Source organism: Hyperoodon ampullatus, assembly GCF_949752795.1.
Source record: "Hyperoodon ampullatus genome assembly, chromosome: 1".
Lineage (NCBI taxonomy): Eukaryota > Metazoa > Chordata > Mammalia > Artiodactyla > Ziphiidae > Hyperoodon > Hyperoodon ampullatus.
This window is the reverse complement of record NC_136914.1, coordinates 189,948,355-189,970,122: the sequence shown is the minus strand read 5'-3', so window position 1 is coordinate 189,970,122 and position 21,768 is coordinate 189,948,355. Positions and strand designations below refer to the sequence as shown.

Genomic DNA, 21,768 nt, shown 5'->3' with positions numbered 1-21,768 from the left:
CTCTGTTCTACCTACTGCATAGCAATAGTAGAATGGCAATGATAGAATGAAATGTTAGATGTAGAATTGTTTTGAAAGCATGAAATGCTCTCTGCAGATAAAAGGTCATACTATCCAAGCATAGCATTTTTACTTTTGCAGAATTAGAGATAAGTGAGAAGAATATTTGCTTTTAGATTTTATAATTGGGATAATTTATTCAAATTATGAATACAAATAAGTATTGTATTCTTATAAGTCAAACGATTTTGTAGAGTGTGGCTCAGAAGTCAAATGGGTTGATCTTTAAATCTTGCATCTACCTGTCACGTACTGGCTGTGCAATATTGGGTAGACTATATAACTGCTCTGAGCCTCAGTTCCATGATGGCAAACTTATCAAGTCATTGTGAGACTTACATGAGGGGTGGCTTTTCATTGCAGAACGTGGAATAACCCCTTAATAAATATTAGTTGTAGTGGTATTAGTACTACTATTATGATGATGACTCATGTTGTCATTATTGGTTAATTTTTTCACTTTAGTTAAGAAGCCTTGAAACTTCAGAGTTTTCACAACTAGGGGCATGATTGTTTGGTTTTTAAATTTTAGTTATTTAAAAGATTTTTCAGTATATATGCCATCTCCCTTCAGGCAGACTCAAAGTATAATGTATTGAATGTATTCTAATGTATTAAATCCTAATGCAAACTAAGCTGTTTGAAGAAGAAATTGAACCTAGTTCATCAAAGTAGAAGATCTGCCTTCCTAAGACCTGTAGGCCACTGTAACAAGGCTAAATTTGGCTCTCATTTTCTGGAAGCATCACTAGAGGAAGTGATGAATGACCCAACTCACAATTTTCAGCCAAGAGAAAGTATACACATTTAGGGCTTGGGGGATTGGTAGAGAAACATGTTATTTTCCTCATGCTGAATTCAGACAAATGTAAGGTAATTTTAAATGAAAGGTAATTTATCTCAGAGATTAAATCTGAAAAGCAACTGAATAAGAGAATTTTTTAAAATGATGTCTTTAATGATCAATTTTAAAATCAAGCCATTACAATAATTGAAATGACAGTGCATAACACATGCTGATGACGTGAGCTATTGGGTTTCAAAGGACTAGACAAAACATCATGGCTCCCAATCTATGCCCTGCAGGCAGGGTCACCCTGGGTGATGAGGAACTTAATGGATGTTCATAGTGTGACCGTGTTGACCTTATTGGGAACAAATGAATGCTAACAGATCTCAATTGTTTGTGTGCTTTGAAAGATAAAAAAGAAATTGCTTTGAAATGTCAAATTGAAATTAGACATATAAATATATGCCAAATGTTTTCTTCTCCATCATCACTCTGTTTTTGTTTTGCAGTTTAGATCTCTAACTTCAAAAATAGAGTTAATTCATAATAGATACAGCCACATGGTTCTTACATTCTGGAATGTAATGTGTGTAGTCTTATTCTCCTGGAATTCTTATGGTCATTATTCTCATGGAAAGCTGTTTACAGTTCTTCGATGAAACTCCACAGTCCTTCTTCAGTGATATGAGAGAGCAGTTTATAGGACAGGAGTTTGATCAGGACTCTTGTGGAAACTGCTCTATTTTGACTTAGGCTCACTAGTGTGAAGTAACTGTTAAATGCCTCTCTGGAGCACTGAATGACTGCAGTAGTTGAATGGGAGACTTTAATATTGATTTTTTTGGAAGTTGATGAGCACCTACAAAGAGCAATATCTTCTTTTTCTTTCATTAGTACAAGTTTGCTTCATTTGTTAACATCTAACTAGGGATTTCAAGAGCTACTTAGCATCATTCCATTCAATGAGAATAAGATAAGAGTATTAGTTAAAAAGAAGGCTTAAGTGATACATCAGCAAACAAATACTTTATGGGTTAGCCATCTTCTCCTTGACCCAAATCATTGTTTATCTTTAGAGTTATAATATCTAAATTTCATTTAGATACTCATCTATTTTAGTACTACAGAAAAAAAGTTAGAAGAGAAATGGCAACTGGAAATTATTTGTGACCCATGTAATAGACAAAAGATTAATATCATTGACCACCTAAGAACTATGCATAGCTATCATATATTTTGTCCCAGTGATTCTCATGTTTTGTATCATATACTGATTATAGATGTGAATGCTGCAAGTAGTCTTGAGTTCTTCATGACTTTTTGTGATAAGATTGGGATAGCTATAGCAGAGTTTGTTGATGTAAAAATTTCGTCTGAAACCTGTTGAAAACTGATTTTCAGTTTTGAGGAAATATCTCAATTGGCCAATAACTTTGCAGGATTAAATTTTATCTTTAAAAAATGTGGGCTGGTTGATATTTCTTAGTTCTGTACCTACAGAGTTCACTCAGGAAAGCTGTTAGGCTAGAAATAGAACCTACTGTTTGGGCAGAATCTCAACAGTTGGGGCAGTGACAGGACTACTCCATGAGTTTTTCTTATTTCTAGATGATTCATTGAATATTTCACAGTATGTAGATGGAGTTATCTTGCCACAGTGACTCCTGGAATTAGATGCTTTTAAGGGGCCTTGCAATTACTGTATCTGCATAAAAGAGCCATGAATTACCAATGGGGGTTTGGATTTCTGAGCTGCCAACTGAAGATACTATACTGTAGATTAAGGACCTTGAAAGCGCATTTACTGCTTCTCCTGACATTTGAGCCTAAGACTAACCTTTGAGAGCCAGAAAGACTTAGTGAGAGTTTTTTCAGTCAAAAAGTTGATTATAGAAATTTCGTAAACCATTTTTAAATTGTTTTAGCTGATTTTCATTCTTAGTAATAATTTTGACTGTTTTTTAAAGTGCCTAGCAGTCTTTGTTGAATGAAGGGATCAGATATTATTCTCACATTTCTGGCCATGGCTGTTTTGAGCATATTTACGATTGCTTGGTATGTGTTCGGGGGAAACTAATCTAAAGAGAGGCTGTGAAGGGAGAGTGATTTGCTTTTAGGCCACTGGAGATAGCTGTAAATTGGAGATGAGACCGCGTTCTCTTCTAACATGCAAAAGTTGCATGGGAGTCGGTGATTTGAATTCAGGTAAATGTAAGAGTTGTGAGACAGTGGTTCCCGAGAGGTTCAGTTATAAGAACTCATTAATAAGATAATAAGTGATGATTTTAGTATCTGTTAAGTGATGAAATATGACAGAAGCCTCTATGAACTCAGTAACATTTTAAAGTAAATTTATATTATTTATTCCTTATGTCAGGTATATTACCTATAAGTCATATCTCTTCTTATAATCAACCCTTCACTGTATTCTTAAGGCTTTAGAATGAAATAAAACTCTTTTACCACAGCCTTCAAGACCATATGAGACCTGATTCCTGCTTCCCTTTGCAATGTCATTCTCCTTTCCCTTTCCAATTAGCTCACTCTGTGCCTCAGCCACACAGGTCTCCTTCCTGAACCAATTGGACAGATCAAGTTCCTTCCAACCTTTGTACGTGTTTTTTCTTTTACCCAGAATGCTCTTCTCCATGATCTTGGCTTCGCTGGATCCTATCATCATGCAGTCCTCAGCTCAGAGAAGCCTTCCTGACACTTTGGTCTGAAACAGCATTCCCCACTCTTTGAAATAACACTAGTGCTCCATAGATATTGCAAGCTACTACATGATAATCACGATGTAGAATAGCCTTCTATTAATGTCGAGAAAACTAATGAGGCTCTGTTTATTAATAGGGAATAATGTCATCTCTCTTGTTAGAGAAGTAGCTGTATATTTCCCTGTGCTCACCTCAGAATTGCCCATTTTTATCTAAGATTGTGTAGAAAGACAATTCGTCTTTGAGTCTATTCAGGAACTCTCTCTGCAATAAGTAAATGGGGAAGTGGGCTCTCCAATTCATTTTCTAAAAATTGAGATTTTGGAAGACCTGTTGCTAATCCTGGCATAAAGTTATCTGGGGATATTATACCACTTAATAAAATTTTTAAGGAAGGAAAGAATCATCATGTTAGTTTTAGCATTTATAAATTAAGGCACACTAAATTCTTAGGGTGTTAGAAAAAGAATCTATATCTGATGTGTTGGAGCCAACGTACTGGCTCATATAAGAACTGCTTGTTAAATTTTCAAGAATTTTTTGCAAGCAGGTTGACTTTACATTAGTAGCTTGAAATTGGCTATAGTGGGAGTATTTATACCATGGAAATTGGCAAACACTATAAACCAGGGCTTTTTTTCTTTTTTTCCTGGAGAGTGCATTTAGCAGCACACCATTATATATAGCCAATATTTCAGAGACTGACAAGTGGATGATGACAAATCAATAGGGCCAACTCGAAATAACCAAGTTACTTTTATGGTTGTTTGCATTAAAATGTCACAAACTGGGGCATGGAAGAAATTGTTTTTGTTTTTTAAATAGATTATTTGTACGCAGAAGCAGACAGGAAGGATAAAAAATCAAGATCTTTATATTTGCTTCTTACGCCTTTCAGGTCAGCCTGCTGAATTCTTGCAAAATGTTCTTAAGCTATATACTCGGGGTTAGGGCAGATAGCCACCTTCTGGAACTTGTGCTAGCAGCTTTCCTCAGTTCTCATACTGATAACACAACTCAACTGATCGCATATGTAGCATCATGTCTTAGTTACAGTGAGTGTGTTAGACTGTTTCTTTAGGGAAAGGAAAAGATTCCAAGAAGAGTTAGGTGGAGGCTCTGATTGATTATGGTTTATAATGTTGGAGCAAGTGGACACTATTGAGAGTTGCCCTAAGATTTTGAGGCTTCAATGGGAAACAACTTAAAGGAAAATTACACGAAGAGTCAGGGCTTTAAATATTACTAACTGACAAGAACATCTTTGAGTTACACTGTTCTGTGAAGGCAGAGAGGGATTATTTGGAATGTTTCAGAGGCAAATGTCATTGGACAATATCTCTGTGAAGGGATATATGATAAGAATTAGGTCCTATATTTCTCAGTTTGTTTTAAAGTAACACAACGCCATGTTTGAAAGCCTCCAGTTTGTTTCTTCAGGGACTTGAGATTGAATGTCCTCCATTTAAAATGAAATTGGAGAAGTAAGAGCATCCTGAAATTCCCCCCTCCCCTCCAGTTTGTGATAAGCACTTGGAAAAGTTGGAAAATTCTAAGGGATTGTGTAAGATTGTGTTATGTCATCTTTTCTGATGTCTTTATAAAACAGGTTAGCTGTACCGTTATGAGAAGAGAGAAAAGTGGCTTTCTTCAATTATCTTTGGATGTAGCTAATTATCTTCGTGGAAGAGGGCTTTATTTTTAATGTTGCAGCATTTCTAGGACTTAGATTTTAATGGAACACGATTATTATTTCCCAAAGGATAAGATGTCATCTGTAGCTAAACAAGTTGGTATTCTGGGATTGATAATACCTAGTTTTTATTATATTAAAAAAGTATGAACCAATTGATGGCCTTACTCTCTGATTCAATGAAAATAAAGGAATGTGTAGTAAAGAGAATATTATGCAATGTGATTAAAATTAATTTCTTAAAGATCAAATAAGTCCTGTTATTTGGAAAAGTAGATCATTAGTAGAACAGTAGATCTCAGGAGTCACTATGAAGTTGCTACTGGTATTCTCGAGATCAGGAATGGTGAAGATAATTAAGAAAGGAGATTTTATGAAAATCATAGATGCATAGATGCATCTTGCATTGAATACTCAAGGGAAACAACTCTTTGCCTCAGGAAAAATAAAGTTTTAGCAAGCCAGAATTTAAAAAAAAATTAAAAGAAACATACAGTTAAATAGTCCTATCAAACTGAAGTAAAAGTCTCACAAACAGGACTTTTTAAGTAGAGTCTATCCTGAAGACTCTGAAGTTCTTAACCACTGGCCATTCATCACCATCTGTTTATCAGGTGAAAATTCCTGCCATTAGTTTTTAGACACAAGCCATGTGAAAGAGAATCTATTGAAAAGAGTAGTATTAAATATGCCAATAACAGTTAACCAATATTAAGTATCTAAGTCATTACTTAAATGAGAAATAGATTATTATTTTTATTTTTCCTCATAGCAGAGTTACTTTTCATAAACTGCCTTTGAAATTAAAGAGTTTTTTCCATATAAAAAAGCATGCCCATTCTAGAAAATTTTATAGAGAAAAGTAGAAAGAAAAAATATCATTCTGTCACCAAAGGCAACCAATGCCAGAATTTTATTTCCTTCTGATCCTGTTTCAAGTCATGACTGTATACTCTATTACTACTCTTCCTATTACTGCAACTGCAATTACTACCACCACCTTTTCACCCACCATTTACTCAAAGTAACATTATATTTTTACCAGTCTTCACATACTTTTTCCAGTTTTATTGAGAAATAATTGATATTCATCACCATATAAATTTGAAGTGTTCAACATGATGGTTTGATTTACCTATATTGGGAAGTGATTATCACAGTAAGTTTAGTTAACATCCATCATCTCATATAGATAAAAATAAAAAGAAAATTCAAAAAATTATCCTTGTGATGAAAATTCTTAGGATCTACCCTATTAACAACTTTCCTTTGTATCATAGAGTAATGTTAACTGTAGTCATTATTTTGTACATTATGTCACTAGTACTTATTTATCTTATAACTGGAAGTTTGTACCTTTTGACCACCTTCCTCAGATTCCCCCTCCCTGCCACACTGCCTCTGGTAACCACAAGTCTGATCTCTTTTTTCTATGAGTTTTTTTTTTTAATTAGATTCCACATAGAGTGAGATCACAGTATTTGTCTTCCTCTGTCTGATTTATTTCACTTAGCATAATGCCTTCAAGATTCATCTGTGTAGTTACAAATGGTAGGATTTTCTCATTTTTTATGGCTTAATAATATTCCATTGTGTATCTATATCTATATCTATATCTAGATAGATAGATATATATACTTGCCACAACTACTTTATCCATTCATCCATCAGTGGATGCTTAGATTGTTTTCATGTCTTGGCTATTGCAAATAATTCTGCTATGAGCATGGTAATGCAGATATTTTTTTCCAAGTTAGTGGAAATTCAGAAAAGTAAAACAACCTGCTCAAGGTTTTAACACATGACAGGACTAGGATTGAGACCCAGATATATCTAATTTGAAAGCATATTTTCTTTACATTTCACACACACATACTTTTGTGTTCTAAAAACAATTCTGTTTCATGCTTTTTCACTTAAAAATAGTATAAGATTTTTTCCATGCTGTTAACACTCTTCATAAACAATTTAATTGCATCATAACAGTCCATTCTAGGTATATTTTTCATGTTGATAAATTTTATGTTGTTTTAATTTTTTATGTATACCTTTTTACTACTTAAAACCAAATCATTACAAAACATAATGTGAGAGGGCTAGATCAGTTAGACTGAGGTCTAGAACAGAAAACAGGAAGAATTGAAGAATGCTAATGCCGTAGTCAGTATTCACTACTGCAGGTCACTTCCCTGAAAGCCACTTGTTAAGCAAATGTGGACAAGGACCAGCTTGTAGTCAGATGCTTTTCAAATTAAGACTTTAAACATAAAATTCCAAATGTGTTGCTCTGTGTTGCTAAGGACTTTGCTTTTGTCTTATCCAGTTTCTGACTTTTCTGACAGTACTCTGATTGTACAACTCCTGACAAAATATTTCTCGGTTTCTCTTTACTTTGAGTTTTGTGTCCTTAGGAATTTATTTGGAACTTCTTATCCCAGAGAATCAAATGATCACCATATTTCTAGTTCTGCAAAACTTCCCTGTTAACCACTGAATCCCAATTATAGAATTTGTAAATATTTTTCCTGCCGACTACCTGTTTAATCCCATGTGTAAACCATATTGTGTTTAAAACTCTTTTTCAATACAGCTTTATCTGCCTAGTTACCTCAATTTAAGCTGCTTGAAGAAATAAATATTCTCTAAAGAAGCATGAGGTATGGATAAGGAACTGTCACATTTATAGCAGTTTTTCCAAACAGCTAATTAAGTATCCAATTCTTTACTATTTTCTTAAATCCAGGATATTTCTTGAGCACCTGTACTGTAACTGGCATTGTAGTAGACACTGGGCATATAGTAGAGAAAAAGCTAAAAATGATCCCTGCCCTCACAGAGCATAAAGTCTAGTGGAAGAGGCACACAAAAAAGTAAGTAAACAAATTGTGTATAATAATAAGTAAAACAAAATGGAATTGTATGGTTTTGCTTGTTTGTCGATCCCATATTCATTAAATGATATTTTACTTAAAGGAAAATTTCTTAATGTCTTTCCTGCTGCCATGGAATTACTTTGTTCTCAGGTCTGTCAGGAAATTATTGGCTTCCTAACAAGAAAATGCCTTTGTAGTGTGCCTGAATGCTGTCTGGCTCTGCTCAGCTCCACCAACTGTGAAAGCACTTGTCAGCTCTGCCAGTAAATCTTCCCTCTCTTACCATAGGTCCAAGGATCTTATAAAGGAAGCCATCCTTGACAATGACTTTATGAAGAACTTGGAGCTGTCGCAGATCCAAGAGATTGTAGACTGTATGTACCCAGTGGAGTACGGCAAAGACAGTTGCATCATCAAAGAAGGAGATGTGGGGTCGCTGGTGTATGTCATGGAAGGTATGGTTTGTAACTATGTTCCTCTGACATTCAAATATTCTCTTTTCATCTTATCAGCCTGCACACAGATGGCAATGCATTGCTCGATACAATTCCCCTTTTCCTTTTTGTTGTTGTTGAGAAATAGTTTGAAAAGAGGTAGAACACTGCTTAGTGGTTGATTAATCATTTGAAGTGTTTGTGTTTGGAATTATTAATATGAGAATCTAGTATTTTTTCAGACATGGGGAAAGGATGATAACGTGAAAGAAAGAATTGCTATTTATTGCACTGAATAAAACCACACACTGTCAGATCATTGAGCAAACTCACAAAGCTTCAATGAAAGCTTAAGTCTCTTGGAAGTATTTTTGGTCAGATAATCAAAGTGTCTTCAGCTCTACTTTTACCTCCCAGTATATGACTAGGTTTCCTGCTATAAAAAGAGAATGTTTTCAGTGTTTCATATGTGTCTGATAGAGGCAGATCATAAAGGTTGGATGGTATATTAGCCACCTGATTAATAAGAGCAATAGCTTGCTTCATAAATCTTGCACAAACTAAGATAGAAACTGCTTTGAAAAAAACCCAAGGCATGCATTGTATAAATATGTTTTGCGCTTACGTAAATTTTCATAATGTGTATTTCTAACTTGAAATTTATAATGGCATGTTTTCCTTTTGGAGGAAGAAAGAAGCCATGAAGAAATCATGACTGAATTAGCTGAGAAGAAAGTGAGTTCAGAAATGTCTGTAATAAAAGACGGTTGGCATAGAAAAATCACAGTCGATTTATTTGATGGCAGTTAGTGTTTTACCCAGAGCATTCATGGCAGTGTTCTATAACTGTCAAGTTTCTAGGTCATTCAGACAGGGGTGTATTTGGGCAAGTCAATCAACTTAACTGAGTTTCACCCAGCTTATAAAAAAGAAGATACTATTTCTTTCTGGCAGTGGTTTTCAACTGGTGATGATTCTGTCCCCCAGGGACATCTGGCAATGTCTGGAGACGTCTGATTGTTACAATGTGAGTGAGTGTGGAGGTGGGGGGAGGCTCCTGGCATCTATTAGGTAAAGACCAGGGGTGCTACTCAACAGGGCAATGACCCACATCAAAGAATTACCTGTCCTTAGCGCCTATGCTGAAAAACTTGCTTTCTAACTTCTTTGTAGGATTGTTGTGAAGTTAGTATGGAATAAGTTGTGTGGATGTATAATGTAAAGTGTAAAGCATTGTAGAATAGCAATCAGTATTATTCATATACGTAGCTGATTCACTTTGTTATACAGCAGAAACTAACACACCATCGTAAAGCAATTTTCCTCCAATAAAGATGTTAAAAAGTAAATAAATATAAATAAGAAGAAAAAATCAGTATTATTATTTCCATTAAATACTTGACAGTATGTAAGAAGTGTTTTTTCTACATTAATTTTTCTCTGTGGTCTTTTTTGACATATATCAGGCACCTGATATTTAAGTACTAATTTCTGTCATTTTTATTACTTTATAGTTTTCAGCTTTTGTGTCAGTGTTATAAAGTTTTCCTCAAGCCAGAAGGACATAAATGTTCAGCTAGGCTTTCTTCCGACAAAATCAAAATACAATAAACAAAAACACAAACAATATACACTTGATAGAGAATTGCAGGGAAAGGAGGTGAAATTATAGGGCAAGGGTAAATGTGGGTATTGAGCAGGAAGGATGAGAGAAATGGGAGAAATATATAGAGGGCAAGTGGAGGATATAAATATAGAGGCACAATGTTAAGAACTATTAACAATTAGAAACCAAGTTTAAAGTATTTATGAGATTATAACATATCAATAGTTTCATATTAGTTGATTATGTATTTTATTGGCAGATATGTTTTTAAGAACACAGCTATTGTATAAAGCAGGGTGTACTTCACTTCAGCGATTTTCAAATGTTCATTATTGATATTCCACTCAAGAAATGAATATTTTGAGAACCTGTATGTTGCAGTTTTCCTCGTATATTTTTTCTAAAAAAATTCTTTTTATTCACGCCATTTGTGTTTTCTAAGACTAACTGCAACTTTACTAGCTATATTAGAAGAAGCTTGGAAATCGTAGTTAATATTTATTGAGTTTTTAGAACTCAATGTCCAACATATAGAGCATGCTTTTTCTAAACAGTTTCCATGTATAAAATTTATTTAATTCTCAAAGTAATCCCGTGAGGTTAAGGGCTAATATTTATTATCCCCTTTTATAGATGAGACGACTGAGGCCCAACTGGTTTAGAGTAGAGTTAAGAGTGAACCCAAGTAATCTGGATTCAGAACCCAAGCTCTTAACTATAGGGCTATGTATTAGTGAGGGTTCTCTGGAGAAAAAGAGCCAATAGGGTGTGTGTGTGTTTGTGTATCTGGGTATTGAGAGAGAGGTTTATTTTAAGGAATTGGCTTCCGTGATTGTGGAAGCTGGCAAGTCCAAAATCTGCAGGGTAAGGCCAGCAGGCTGGAGACGCAGGGAAAGCTTGATGCAACAGCTCAAGTCTGAAAGCCAACTGCTGGCAGAATTCCCCTTCCTCAGGGGAGGTCAGTCTTTTTTCTGTTAAGACCTTCAACTGATCGGATGAGGTCTACCAACATTAAGAAAGTAATCTGCTTTAACTCAAAGACTAATGATTTAAATGTTAATTCCATCTAAAAAATACCTTCACAGAAATGTCTAGTGTAATGTTTGACCAAATATCTGGATGTCATGGGTTTGCAAGTTGACATGGAAAATTAACCATCACAGGTCCATTCCTTGTCAACTTGGCACCCATATACATCTCCTTAAACCATACTCAGCCTCCAAGTAAAGATAGTAACAAGGTCATACTTCTGCCTAACATGACATAATGATCCTGTGTACAATGAAAACAAACAAACCCTTTACCATTTACTCTTCTCCTTAATACCCCATAAATCAAATACTATGATGTAAAGTTAACAATACTTAAATACTATGATATAAAGTCAATACATCTTATGTTACATGATAAGGACTTACAAGAGAGAAGGAAACAAAGATTTTCTGCACACATGCACTCACTCATACATACAGACAAACACATTTGTAACAAAATAAAGAAGAAATACCCGTGGCAGACATCCCTAAGTAAAGATAAATATACTAATTTTTTCCCCATTGCATCAAGCTAATTTTAATGTATTTTATTTATCTTCTTTTTACTGCTAGATTGACTAAATAGCAAGTCATCTTAATTATGTTTTTAAAAACAGTGTACCAATATTCAAAGTCACAGATTTTGCTATGATGCTGTTGTTTGCTTCAGTTAAACTCACTAAATGACCATGATCTTATAACCTGATGCTGATCTGTCCCCAAGCCGTAATTCTAATCAGTTCCATGTAAGTTTGGCTGATTTTATGCTAATATTCTCATGTCAAAATAATTTTTAAAAACCTATCATTTAAAATTTTATAAGTTTTAATTATAAGTTTTATTGCTTAGTTTTTTATCAACACATTTAATCTTCTCAAAATTTAGATAGCACCCTTCTTGATATAGACGGATTCTTTTTCATTTGTGAACATTATTAATATTTATAGAGTATACCATAGCAACAATGGATGAATAGGCTATGGAGGATCTTTCACAAACTTGCGTATTATCAAAACATTCAGAAAAACATCCAGGAGTTAACATGAAAAATCAGTCCAATTTTTCCTGTCTCTCTTCAGTTAAATGAAGTTTTCTTCATAAAATAGTTGTTTAATCTGTGTCTTTAATGATTTTTGTTTTAGCTTGGGCAGTGTCCCAAGTATTACTGCATACCTAAATGCCAAATTTTCTCATCGTTTTAACAAAAGAGAAAGGTCATATGTTAAGACTTTACTAATTAGGATGACTGGGGAAAAATCATCTGGAGGTAGTGTAAATATATCATGTATTTTCAATCAAAATGAGTTGTATGACTTTCAGTTATTTACAGTTACTGGCTAGTGGAAGTTTCATTTCTAGTTTTGATCAGAATTGTTTTGGTATTAGTTACTTAAGGCGGCAGTGGATCAAGTTGCTAAGGCTTCATTTATATTTTAATTATGTTTTCAAATATATAAAATACTTGAATACAGCTTATTTTCTTAAACCAATAGATATTGGCCTTAATTATGATGTAATATTTGTTAATGTCTTTACACTCTTGCCCTCTCTTTTTTTCCATAAACATAACTGTCTGCCTACTGTCATCCAAAAGAAATTCTGATTTAGTGATTGAGGATTGGTTATGTAAATCAAACACCTTCTTTAGGAATCTAATATTTTTGTAGTGAAAAATGTCTAGTTTATATCCATTGAAGTGGTTGATTTGCTTAGAGATATATTTTCTGTGATCTTTCATTGTGGAAGCAGATAGATTATATTTTGTTTTCTGAAAATGGCAAGTATCTGTTTAGTGTTCTTTGATTATTGGCTATTTTAAGTTAAACTTTTAAGTGAAACCATCAAGTTGTTGTTTTTCACAAGGTGCTTGTTAATGATAACGACTTTTATTAAGTCCTTATATATGGTCTCATATCCATCCCTCTCCTCTTATTAGTTCCTTCTTTCTTTCTGCAAGCATAACTGTGATTTGGTTTAATTTTGGTCCACCTCTGAGTCTTTATTGTTTAGGACTCTGCCATGTACCTTGAAGGCCCTCTTTTTTCTGTCTACCATCAATAGCACTGATTTTGTTTTCTCGCGGTTTTTTAAAAATACTTTTTTAAGAAGGAACAATTCTGGGCTTCCCTGGTGGCGCAGTGGTTGAGGGTCTGCCTGCCAATGCGGGGGACGCGGGTTCGTGCCCCTGTCTGGGAGGATCCTGCATGCCGCGGAGCGGCTATGCCCGTGAGCCATGGCCGCTGAGCCTGCGCGTCCGGAGCCTGTGCTCCGCAATGGGAGAGGCCACAGCAGTGAGAGGCCTGCGTACAGCAAAAAAAAAAAAAAAAAAAAAAAGAAGAAGGAACAATTCTTTCAACTCATCACACAAGTGATTTTTTAAATAGGCCTTTTGTACACTAATTCTAAGTGATCTGTGATTATTCGCATCAGGTCTCAAGTTTCTGTTGTTATTGCGCTGAGATTTCCCTTTTGTCTTCTGAAGACTGGTCATCTGCTTCCCTTTCCAGCGAGTCGGTTGATACCAGGTCTGCTTGTTAAGCTTATGTCCAACACTATTTATTCTTCAACATGGATATGGATCATGCTGGCCACCCACCATCAACAGTAAACTTATACAACTTCATACTGCAAGTTCTCTCCCACCCCCACACCATCCCCTGAAACAATTTTACTGTTTTTATGATTAAATAACATATGAAAGCTGACATTCAAAGAGGGATTTGTATGTAAAATTGAACATTAATGAAGAGCTTCACCATGTCAGTTAGCATTCAAAACACTACCTGAGAGTATGAGGGAGTTGAATGCATTTTCATATGAATTAGTTCAGTAAATTTAACATGAGAAACAGACAATTTTATTCTCCAAAATCAGGTGTTACCTTTTGGCCTTTTGAGTTTTTCATGTTCATCTGAAAGCTATGGTTAGAATAGTTAAAATATCAATGCACTTAAAGTTATTTTTGCAGTCCCTTTACAGGACCAAGCTTATCATGTTAATGATAAAGAACAAGCTGATGTGCTGTGTTAAAAATAAGACAACAGGCCCTGAATGCATCCACTTATGCTAAGCCCCATGTCACCAAATTGAGACTCAGTTATAGTAGTTTTGGCTCTTCCAGAAATGGAATCTTAAACCAGTCAATCAGGAGTCACCTAACTAGCAGTAGTTAGGTAATCTGCCTGGTAGGCCCCTGACATCCCCTAAAAGGAAATTGACCTTGCCATAACCAATCCACTTTTTTGTCTAATATCACTTCCTTGTTCCTGCTCCCTTCTGCCTATAAAAGCCTTTTATTTTGTACAGCTCCTTAGGACTTCTTTCGTATTTACTTGACTGAATACTGCCCAATTCATGAACCATTAATTAAAACCAGTAAGATCTTTAAAATTTACTCAGTTGAATTTTGTTTTTTAACAATTGCTTATATAAAAACAAAAAATCTATTTAGAAAAAAGTTGTAAGCAAAGGGAATCTGGAAGTTTTAAACGTGAATATTAAAATGTATTTCAGTTACGGAGTTAATGTCAAGAACAGGGAACTGAGGTAGTTAGATGCCCCATGGGGTATCATGTTTATTTTGGGGTGCCAACCTTCCAAAAATACTTGAATATACTTGAGCGAGTGCAGGAAGCATAACATTTATTTTTAGCAAGTTGCCATATCATGTACAGATGAAAGGTTCAGGAGGAGAGAATAACTGTTTTTAAAAGCTGAAAACACTGTCACATGAAAAGGGAATTGGTCTTCATGAATCTAGATGACCAAAGAAAATGCAAGTTATAGGGGAGCTTACACTGGGTCTGCTTGAGAATCAATATTCTGCTAATTAATATGTTCTAGAAGTGATGAAGCAACCTGATGTCATGGCAAGACCCCCATCTCAGGAGGCACTCCAGCAGTGACTACATAGCATCTGCTTGGAGAAAGTTTGTGTGGGTGGAGGGGGGTGGTTCCCTGTGGCTGAATTGAACACATCTCCTAATCCCTTTCCCAAGCTCCAGGATTCTGAGTCTGTGTTTCTCTGAACAAGTACCTTATAAGTTAGCTTATGAGAACCCAGCCCTCCAACAGTTTCTTCTTAAAAACCCACCCCTGGGCTTCCCTGGTGGCACAGTGGTTGAGAGTCCGCCTGCTGATGCAGGGGAAACGGGTTCGTGCCCCTGTCCGGGAAGATCCCACATGCTGCGGAGCGGCTGGGCCCGTGAGCCATGGGCGCTGAGCCTGCGCGTCCGGAGCCTGGGCTCCGCAACGGGAGAGGCCACAACAGTGAGAGGCCTGCATACCGCAAAAAAAAAAAAAAAAAAACCCACCCCTGTATACAATGTGCATGTTTACTTTGGAATGTTTTTGTACTTTATATTATATAAATCTAGTAATACTGCATGTATTCTTCTGCTACTTCACTTTTTTGTTCAATATTAGCTCCCACTATTTTATACCCAATTTCTTTATCCTTTCTGCTATTGATTGTATTTGGATTGTTTCCAGTTATGTTGCTCCTGATTACTAATGAGGTTGAGCATCTTTTCATGTGTTTATATGCAGTTTGTGTTCTGTGAAGTGTCTGTTGGAGTCTTCTGCCCATTTTTTTGTTGGTTGGTTGACTTTACATATTTTGGAGTTTAATACTTGTCAATTACATGCATTGCAAATATTTTTCTCCCATCTATACAGCTTGTAGTTTTACTACTTTGTGAGTATCTTCTGAGGAACAGAAGTTACTAATTTTAATGTAGTCGAATATATCAGTCTTATTCTTGGTCTGTGCTTTTTGTATCTTTGTAAGAAATCCTGGAAGGCAGTGTTTCTCATGCCCACATATGTGTGTATGAGTATGTGTGTGTCCGTGAAGGCATGTGTGTAGTAGGTTAGGCAGGTGAGGTATTATCTTGAAGGAGTATATCCACATTTGTAATCTAAAGGAGAGTTGTCTCTTTCAAAGCAGGAAGCTGGAAAGGCAGTACATTTTTGGTTCTGTGTTCTTTTTCTTCCAACATATTTAAAGAATTCTGTATAAGTTGTCCTTAGGGGACAGTAAATATGTTTCTGAATATGCTTGATGATAGCGATTTCTTTTTCCTGTGAGGGTAGATTTTACATTTGGAAATAATCACAAGCCATTTAGTGACAGATTTGATGAATGGGGTAGGTGATTAATATTTTTTTTGGCAAAAATTTGTAAGGATGTATGTGTATGTAACACTATAAAGTAATGACAGTTTTTGTATAATTCAAGAAAAATTAAAGAAGTTTGATCAAGAACATCATTATCCAAAAATGACATATTTTGAAGGATAGTATTCTTTTTTTCTTTTTTGCAGTATGCGGGCCTCTCACTGTTGTGGCCTCTCCCGTTGCGGAGCACAGGCTCCGGATGCGCAGGCTCAGGGCCATGGCTCATGGGCCCAGCTGCTCCACGGCATGTGGGATCTTCCCGGACCGGGGCACGAACCCATGTCCCCTTCATTGACAGGCGGACTCTCAACCACTGCGCCACCAGGGAAGCCCAGGATAGTATTCTTAATATTGATTTGGCTACTGAAGCCCTTGTTTGATTTTGTAAAATAAGCCTTATCACGTTGTGGTTATACTAATGTATAGTTCTCCATTTTTTTTCTAAATTATTAATGGTGAAAAAGAAAGTGAAGAGTGTAGCTTTTCTTACTTTTGAAGACTCCTGAAAGCCAAAATAATTAAAACTTGCTATGTTTATTTTTTTGAGATGATAGTTGAAAAGCCATCATTTTTTTTCAAAAAATTAACCTGAAATTAGTACAACAATCCATAATCATGGATTATGTTAAAAAGGTACAACTATCTTTTTTTCTTCACAACAGTTACGGGATTTACTTGTATGCTGACTCATTTTGCTAAAATATCAGTATATCCATTCTTCAATTTTGAGAGAATGACAAATTTGAAAGTTCAAAAATATATTTTTGATGAAAATGAAAACCAAAAACAGCATAGCTGAAAAAATGAAAAGAAAATGTGGATTAGTACCTTCTTGACAATAGTGTAATAACATTGATTTCTTGCTAATGAGGTGAAATTTACTTCAGCCACCCTTTCATGGAACTGTTGAGTAGTTTGCATGCTGAACAATAAACAGGTTTCTAAAATTGTTGAGGGCTCATTTTAAGAACACACAGCTGTATTTCTTCAGGGACTTTAACAAGATTTCCAGTGATTTTGGGGGGGGGGGCTAGATAGACTAATGCTTTTAATATCCATCCCTCTAATGAAAAATCCTTGAATGGTTAGTAATCATTTTGGCACTCTCTCAAAGGGAAGGGAAGATGGGCGCTACTTCCCAGCACAGTGAAACTGCCTGGTGTGACTACCATGGCAACAGCCCACCCACCCCCACTCCAGGAAAGATTGAAATGGGTCTCTGAAGTCCTTATTGGAATTCTCCCATGACTCCGCATTTGAGGAACGCAGCCTGTAATTGCACATACTTTATCTGAATTTAACTACTGCACCTTTGGAAGGTTGCGGTCTGAGTCTGATCTTTATGTTTTGATATTTATATTTAGATTTATATAATGATCTTTATATTTTATATTTAGGCCCTTCCATAAACTCCTTTCTGATGAAAATGAAAATATTTTTGTACCAAAGCTCCTGCAGAAGTGCACAGATTTAGAATTATGATAGATGACTTAAAATGGTATTAAAATCAATTCCTGAGAATCCACATTTCATGCATATTTAAAGTATCAAGGACTTGTTATTGAGTATATTTACACTAATGATTTATTTAATACAATTTTTTTGCCTAATTTGCCCAACTTTACCAAGTTAAGTATCTTCTTTGTATCCAAAACTATATTATAGTTACTCATAAGAATATATGTGAGCTAATGCTTTTAAACCCAAACATTTACTTTTTATTTGCTCTTTGCAATCTTGTGTAACTTAGCAAGAAGAGTTAAGTTATTCGGTACACTTTTCAATATCAAAGCAGGTTACTCTGTTAATTTATCAATAGCAAAGCCATATTAGGAAAAGCATCTAGTGAAGGTGGCCAAACTCTTATGAAAGGTGGTTTTCCATCTCACAAATACACAATGGTGTATTTTCAGAGGAAAACCAAAACTTTTCGTAAAATCGTAATTAATAGTCAGTGTTTAAAATTTCCCTTCAAAATCGAGTATGCTTCTTTAAAAGATCATTTATTCCCTACTGATAAAAAGAAGAGAGTGAGTGAGCATTTATTCCTAGTAGAGCTTAATTAATAGCCTATTGTAATAACTTTCATTAAAAGCCATTCACATACTCATCAATTTTTTTCATTTTTATGACTATAAGAACATAATTCAGTGTTACATTTTATATTTGGCTCATATTTATAGACCATCATTTTACATTACTCTTTTATTACATTACATTTCATAATGGTTTAGAATATTTAATACCTTCAGCATGTTCTTAAGGTAGATCTGTGCTTTCTCCAATGGTTCATTCAATAATGGTACATGCCCTCAAATTAAAGCCATATTTAAAAGATTTCTGGTGCAAAGATTTGTATTGACTCACCCTGTTGGAAATATACACACACACATATTTGTACTTTGTGCCCATGTACATGTATATGAATTTACATGAAGTTATCCATTCTCAGAGTTTAGCTTATCTTCCAGGAGATGATGGGGTGGTGGTAGTATCATATATAGGATTCTATAAATGGTTAAATTCAAATTTACAAGAAAAGCAGAAGATTAATGATAAGTATTGGTGATAAGGCTCTCATGTGATTTAAAAATTAGTCTGCAAAGAAAAAACACTTGGTTTGTAGGTTTCTGAGCACCATTGTGCAGACCATTCTCTTAAAAGCAAATTAAGATGACTTGTACAGAAAGTTTTGAAATTTCATTTAATCCTATGAATTTGAATTTTTATATAAGTTTATCAGTTCTAAAGGTCAAAGGCATATGAAATAGGAAAAATGTTTCAGCAGATTTTTCTTTGTGTTGAGAATTAGGTTACATATATACATAGCAGGCATTGCTGAACTACCATACTTTCTCTCCCTCCATATGGTGTGTTTCTACAAAAGTAGAAAGGGTGTTATAGATAAAGCAGAGCTTGGATTTGACTGAATGTAGTTCATGAATATATGAAATTCTTTGTATTTCCCTCAACAATTGAGAATAGCAAAGAAAGTTTTCAATGAAGTTCTTCAATAGTTTCCTTACTATAATTTACTAATTCATTTATTTGATTATTCATTTCTCAATTTCGATTCTTAAAAACTACCTCCTCAATGCTGACTATATCTCAGTGGGCACTGAGAATGTAATAGTGAACAAGACATACACGGCCCCTTCTCTTCTAGAGCTTCCATCCTGGTGATGGTAATAGGGGAAAAGGACAAAGAACAAGCATGAAGGCAAGCAAATACATTCAGATAGTGATCAGTGTTATGAATACATTAAATACAACAGGATGATGTAAGAGAGAATCATGAAAGTGGGTCTCGTAATGATTGGGTGGCTCAGGGAAGGTTTCCCTGCGAGGGTAACATTTGAGCTGAGACCTGAATGACAAGAAGGAGTCAGAGGCAAAAGTGTGGATACAGGATTCCAGATGAGGTCAGACAATGGCAAGTAGTAAAGCTACAAGGTGGGGAAATGTTAGAGACAGAAAGAAGGCAATGACATGAGTTAAGGTTGGAAAGGTTGGCAGAGTCAAGGGCATATGTGGTACCCTATAAATAGTTGATTTTTTATTCCAAGAGATTTAGGGGTTTAGATTGAGATGGGACCTGGTTTGATTTATGTTTAATAGGTAAAAAAAAGAAAAATGGATGGCCCTAATAATCAGAGGTTGGAAAAAATGTCTTGTAAAGTGGTGGGAGGAACAGGGGTACCATTTGGGGGGCTATAGCAGTAATCCAAGCAAAATATGACATTGGCTTGGGCTCGGATGGCAGTGTGGGAGATGTGGGAAGTGTGGTATATTCTGCAACTCACAGTTGTGATATGAGTGAGAAAGAAAGAGAAATTGGGAATGACTTTTAGGTTTTTGATTTAAATAGTTGGGTGAATGGTGTTGCCATCTTCCAATATGGGAAAAAGTGAGAGGTGTTCATGTTTAAGAAAGTAAATCAAGAATTCTGTTGTGACAAGGTGACGTTAAGGTGCCTATTAGACATCGCATTGGAGATTTCAAGTTGATGACAGTGGATACACGTCTGAAAGCTCAGTTAAGAGGTCAGATTGTGAAGGTGAAGAATTATAACTAAACCAAGCATAGGAGGAAGATTGACGAAAGTAGTACTCTTATAATTATAGTTGTTTTACATGCAGCAGATTAAGTAGGTAAATCATAGATATAAACATTCATAAATATTTTTAAATTATCCATGAAAAATCCTCACAGAAAACTAAAAATTTCTTCCTACTTTGTGCAAACTAGTATCCTTAATGCAGCAATTCTCAAAGTGTAGTCTGTGGACTTTTTTAGGGGCTCCTTGAGGTCAAAACTATTTTCACAATAACATGAGCATGTTATTTGTCTTTTGTCTCATTCTCTCATGAGTTTACAGTAGAGTTTTGTAGAAGCCACATGATATGTGATATAGCAGCAGGTTGAATACAGAAGCAGAAAACGCAGCTGTCTTCTATTGAGCCAGACATCAATTAGATTTCCAAAAAGTATAAAACAGTGGGATGGTTCCTATTAAATTTTTTGTTTTTAAAATGTAGTTAATTTTACTTAAAAATATATTTTAACATGTAATAAGTTTATTACTTTCAAGAGAATGACTATTTAAAAAAATTCTCAGTTTTAAGGTTTAATGGAATAAATATCGATAAATGCAGCCCATGTAAGCAAAAGCTTTTTGAGGTTTTCAGTAATTTTTCATAATGTAAACAGGTTTTGAGGATAAAAGTTTGAGAACCACTGCCTTAAGCTATATGACCTGAAGACAAATATGACCAATTGGATGTTTGTTTCAGAAAACAATTGAGGATTAGTTTAAGATTCAAAATATCAGATATCAACTCCCCAGCCTTCAAATAGCACAGAAATAGGACCATGTTACAAAACAAATGTTTTTTAAATAAAGTCTTGGTACATTAGAAACAAAAATTTCTGTAAGGGCTGGCATTTAAATCTAGAGCAAATAGCAAATAGGTATCAACAGTGGGCGAGTAAGTTCCATTGAAGTGCTTATTATTCTGTTAATTACATTCCATTTCACAGTTTTAAAAGGTATCATTGAGGCATTTTGTGGGTTCTGTTTGCACACTTTCTAATGTTTAAGATTTGGGAATCGAATTGAGTTCCCCAGTGATTATCCTGATTTAGTGTAGTAGGATACTGATTTTTTTTTTTGTAATTAGACTTTAAATATATTTCTAAAGGAATAAAAGAATCAAAGTTTTTTAATCCAATCAGCATTTTTGGAGAAGAAAGTGGCTTTACCCTGTGCTTATTTCTCACTTAAAAACATCCTTGAAGATGCAACATTTTGTATTCTGAAGGCTCAGAACAACTCATCTGATACCTCAAGTGCTTTCAGATTTAAAAAGAGAGTGCATTATTT

General features: G+C 35.0%; 1 protein-coding gene across 2 annotated transcripts in view; it reads left to right on the top strand.

The window, feature by feature from the left end:
- Positions 1 to 21,768, top strand: part of PRKG1 (protein kinase cGMP-dependent 1) — a gene marked incomplete at both ends in the record, with an annotated part of 1,229,056 nt that overhangs the window by 167,279 nt on the left and 1,040,009 nt on the right. For both annotated transcript variants that reach the window (XM_079717816.1, XM_079717815.1), the window contains one exon: positions 8,422 to 8,588. In XM_079717816.1, coding sequence (XP_079573942.1) covers positions 8,422 to 8,588 — 167 coding nt within the window. The remainder of the gene's footprint in view (positions 1 to 8,421; positions 8,589 to 21,768) is intronic.